The sequence below is a fragment of the Cariama cristata genome, unplaced genomic scaffold (genome assembly GCF_000690535.1).
Source record: "Cariama cristata isolate BGI_N322 unplaced genomic scaffold, ASM69053v1 scaffold4872, whole genome shotgun sequence".
NCBI classification, from domain to species: Eukaryota; Metazoa; Chordata; class Aves; order Cariamiformes; family Cariamidae; genus Cariama; species Cariama cristata.
The window spans coordinates 3,223-6,486 of NW_009604323.1; the positions used below are offsets into that span (position 1 = coordinate 3,223).

A 3,264-nucleotide genomic window follows, 5' to 3' on the forward strand; every position below is an offset into this window, starting at 1 on the left:
GATCCCGCTAAGAGCTTGAAATGTATGCTTTATGCTTGAACCCTTCACCTGGCCAGTTTTTTTTGGGGAAAAAACCTATTGCAGATTGATACAGCTAAAATAGCAAGCGTGGTGGTGGCCAGATGTGGTGTGTGCCAAGTGTCAGAGGTGGGGACCATCAAGCAAGGAGGTCTTCTGACCAGCCTCTAACCAAGGTGTGCCTTTATCTTGCAGCCCACACGCTCATCTGCTTTTCATGCTCGGATGCATCCTCCAACTGGGCCTGCCTGAAGCCTGTCAAGTGTGGGGAGAATGAAAACCACTGTGTGACGACATACGTCGGAGTGGGAATCGGTGAGTTCTGACAGGACCTTCTTCTGCCCCTCTTGGCTGCTCTCCTGGGTCATCTGCTCAGCTGCAGGAAGGCTTTCCTTCCTTTGGCTGGAAAAAGGGGAATGTCTGCTTAGCAGCTGAGTGTCGGACCATCCCAAGGGAATTTTTACAAAGGACATGCCGCCAGACGGTGTCACGTTGTAGCCCACGTGCCTGCACCGATGCCGGGGAGTCCAAGGGGAATTTCGGGGTGGAGGCGGGGAGGTTGCTGATGAATAAGTGAAAGTGTGGAGGATGCTGCGGGCTTCCTCTGTAGGAAGCTCCAGGGTTGCCTTTCCTGCTTTTGCCTTGTGTTCGAGTTGTTCATCCCCGAGTCCCACCTTTGCTTCTTCGCTCTCTGTGGATGAGGTGGGGTTGCCAGGAAGGGAGATTTGCAGGTTTCCTCCTTAAGTGCCAGGAAAGATCTGGGGGGAGTTCTGTGCTTCCTGACTGCTGCTCCTAGAGAAGCAGGCTGCTCTGGCAGCTCTCCTGGCACCATTGCAGAGCCCAGAGCCCAGCCTGGCTTCCCTTGCTCTCCGATGCAGGAGGGAGAGCTGTTGCATGGCAGAGTTGCACGGTCCGCAATGTGGGCGGGTGGTGCATGCCCAAATGGGGGCTGGGAGCTTTTTTATCGTCTTAGCACAGTGCTAATGGTTTGTTGTTTCCTGCTGTTAAATGTGCGCTGTGCCTCTCTCGCAGCTGACACTGGAAATGCAGACTTCACTCACAAGTGCCTCCCCGGTGCTCTGTACGCCCCGTGCTCCCTGTCTCGTTTGACGAGTCCCAGGGTCAAGCTCGAGTGGGATTTTTGAGATTCTTCACCAGGGCCGTTGAGGCCAAACTTTGGCCGACAGCGTGGAAGGGGTATCCCTGGGGTGTTGCACGGTCTGTAGGGTCTGCGTGGGAGGTTGTCACGGGTGTTCCTTGAAATGTGTGGGCTGGCTGAGATTACTGTCGTAGCCTGACGCCGAGAAGCACTTCATCCTCTCTGTGCCACCTGTGATGCTTTGACTATTTCAGTACTGTTATTTCCTTTGCAGAACAGGTGATCAGAAAGCCGAGAAACGTTCTAAATCTGTCTCCTTTTGCTTTTCTTCCTTTCCCCCTGCCCTGACCTAAATTCAGGCGGCAAGTCTGGCCAGTCCATTTCCAAAGGATGCTCTCCCATTTGCCCCAGCGCCGGGATTAACCTTGGCATAGCGGCTGCCTCCGTTTACTGCTGCGACTCCTTCCTCTGCAACATCAGCGGTTCCAGCAGCGTGAAAGCCAGCTACATGGTCCTGGCCTTGGGGGTCCTCGTTAGCTTCATCTATGTCCTCAAGGCTCGCGAGTGATGGGGCTGGCCAAGGAAGAGCCATCTTCCGTGGGCCGTTGCGGGTCTCATTAGCCAATATCTTCTCTGTTGCTGTCTGCAAGGAGATCCTCTACTTCTCAGCAGGCTTCCAAGGTGGTTGTTTCCCAGACTTTATACTCTTCCAGCATCGGAGACCTGGGCGGTTTGGCCAAGCTGTTCTTCTCCTTCTGTGGACATACCCCACTGCGCTCTCACACCTCCTTGGCAAAGGTGGATCATTTTGGAAGGGTTTCTGCTTTTATACCTAATACCCCCCCACCCTCGTCGTTTCTAAGGTTGGTTAAAACAAGGCTGGGACTCACCGAGAACCGATTAACCCCAGGCACCACCCAGTCAAGCGTCCAGACGTTCCTGCCTCTCGCCTCTGCCGAGGTGCCTGGCACCAGCGTGCTCCAGCACATGGGTGGTCCAGGCATCGGGAATGCATGACCTGAAGGGAGACACATTCCCGGCCCCTTGCAGCTGCAGTCTCTTTTTATAAAATCGTTTCGTTTCTTCTGATCCTGGGCTGACTTTCCTGGAAATCGAATGACGTGTACTTTGTCCTTCTGAGCTCTGTAAGTGCCAGACCTCAATAAACATGCTCCTATTGTTACCTGAGATGGGACGTGTGCTGTGTGTGTTTCCTTGCTCCAAACACAGAGGTTAGAAACGCTGTTGTGGAAACCCCAAATATTATGCCCAGCACGAGGGCCTCTTACCCTCTCGAGCAGCTTTTGAGTACTTCATCTCAGCATTCCTTCCAGTTCGCCTCTGAGCAGCAAGTCCATCTCCTCCCTGTCGCTGTCCTTTCTGATAAACACCCTTGGGCCAGCTTCTTTCACCTCTCTTGGGAATCACCTTTTCCAAGTGCATTTTAGTGAAAAATGGCAGTTATTGGTGTCTGAGTCAACCCCATTACTCCTAACAGAGCCAGCGCACTGGGAACACGACCTCTAAAAATTAGTCTGCATGTTACAAAGACTTGGTGCCTCAATTTCCCCACTTTGGACTTGTGATGGTGATAGACAATAACATCGATACCTAAATGATCCAGAGCAACACATCTGTCTGCAAAATTTAGTGAAGTCAGAGGCAAAGATAACAATACCTTAGATCTCTAGGTTTAACCTGCAATCCCTGGCTGATGGTGCATGTGGACTGCGGAAGATGACTGCACCACCAAACCTGCCACTCCTGCTGTTTCTCAGATCCCAGGATCTTCCCAGGTCCTCCAGCAGCGTTGCTCCTGGAAGTTCTCAGCCATCCCGTGGGAGACGTATCCTCCTGCCATCTCTGCATCGTGCTGGTTTCCTACCTGCTTTGCCTATCTGTGGACCTGCTAGACACAAAACAAGCCAAAATTGAGCCTTAAACTGTCAGGCAAAAGCTTGCTGACACTTCCACTGGTTGATCAGAGGTGCACTGGGCTTTTTTTTCTCTTCTAGGAGCAAAAATCAGGTGTAGCATTGGCACGCTTTAGCCATGCCCTCCTTGTATGTGGTTCTTCTATTTTGTGTCAAAAAACAAACAAAAGCTTCTCAAGCTGCACACGCTGTTCAGTTATACCTCTGTCCCCA

The 3,264-nt window shown here is 52.1% G+C and overlaps 1 protein-coding gene across 1 annotated transcript; it reads left to right on the top strand.

Annotated features, from left to right (window-relative positions):
• Positions 1 to 213: 213 nt before the first annotated feature.
• Positions 214 to 1,704, top strand: LOC104157985 (lymphocyte antigen 6E; the record flags this gene model as incomplete). Its single annotated transcript, XM_009695536.1, has 2 exons — positions 214 to 333; positions 1,477 to 1,704. Coding segments are annotated over 2 exons (329 nt in total), but the record flags the coding sequence as incomplete, so codon positions are not given.
• Between the last annotated feature and the right edge of the window lie 1,560 nt (positions 1,705 to 3,264).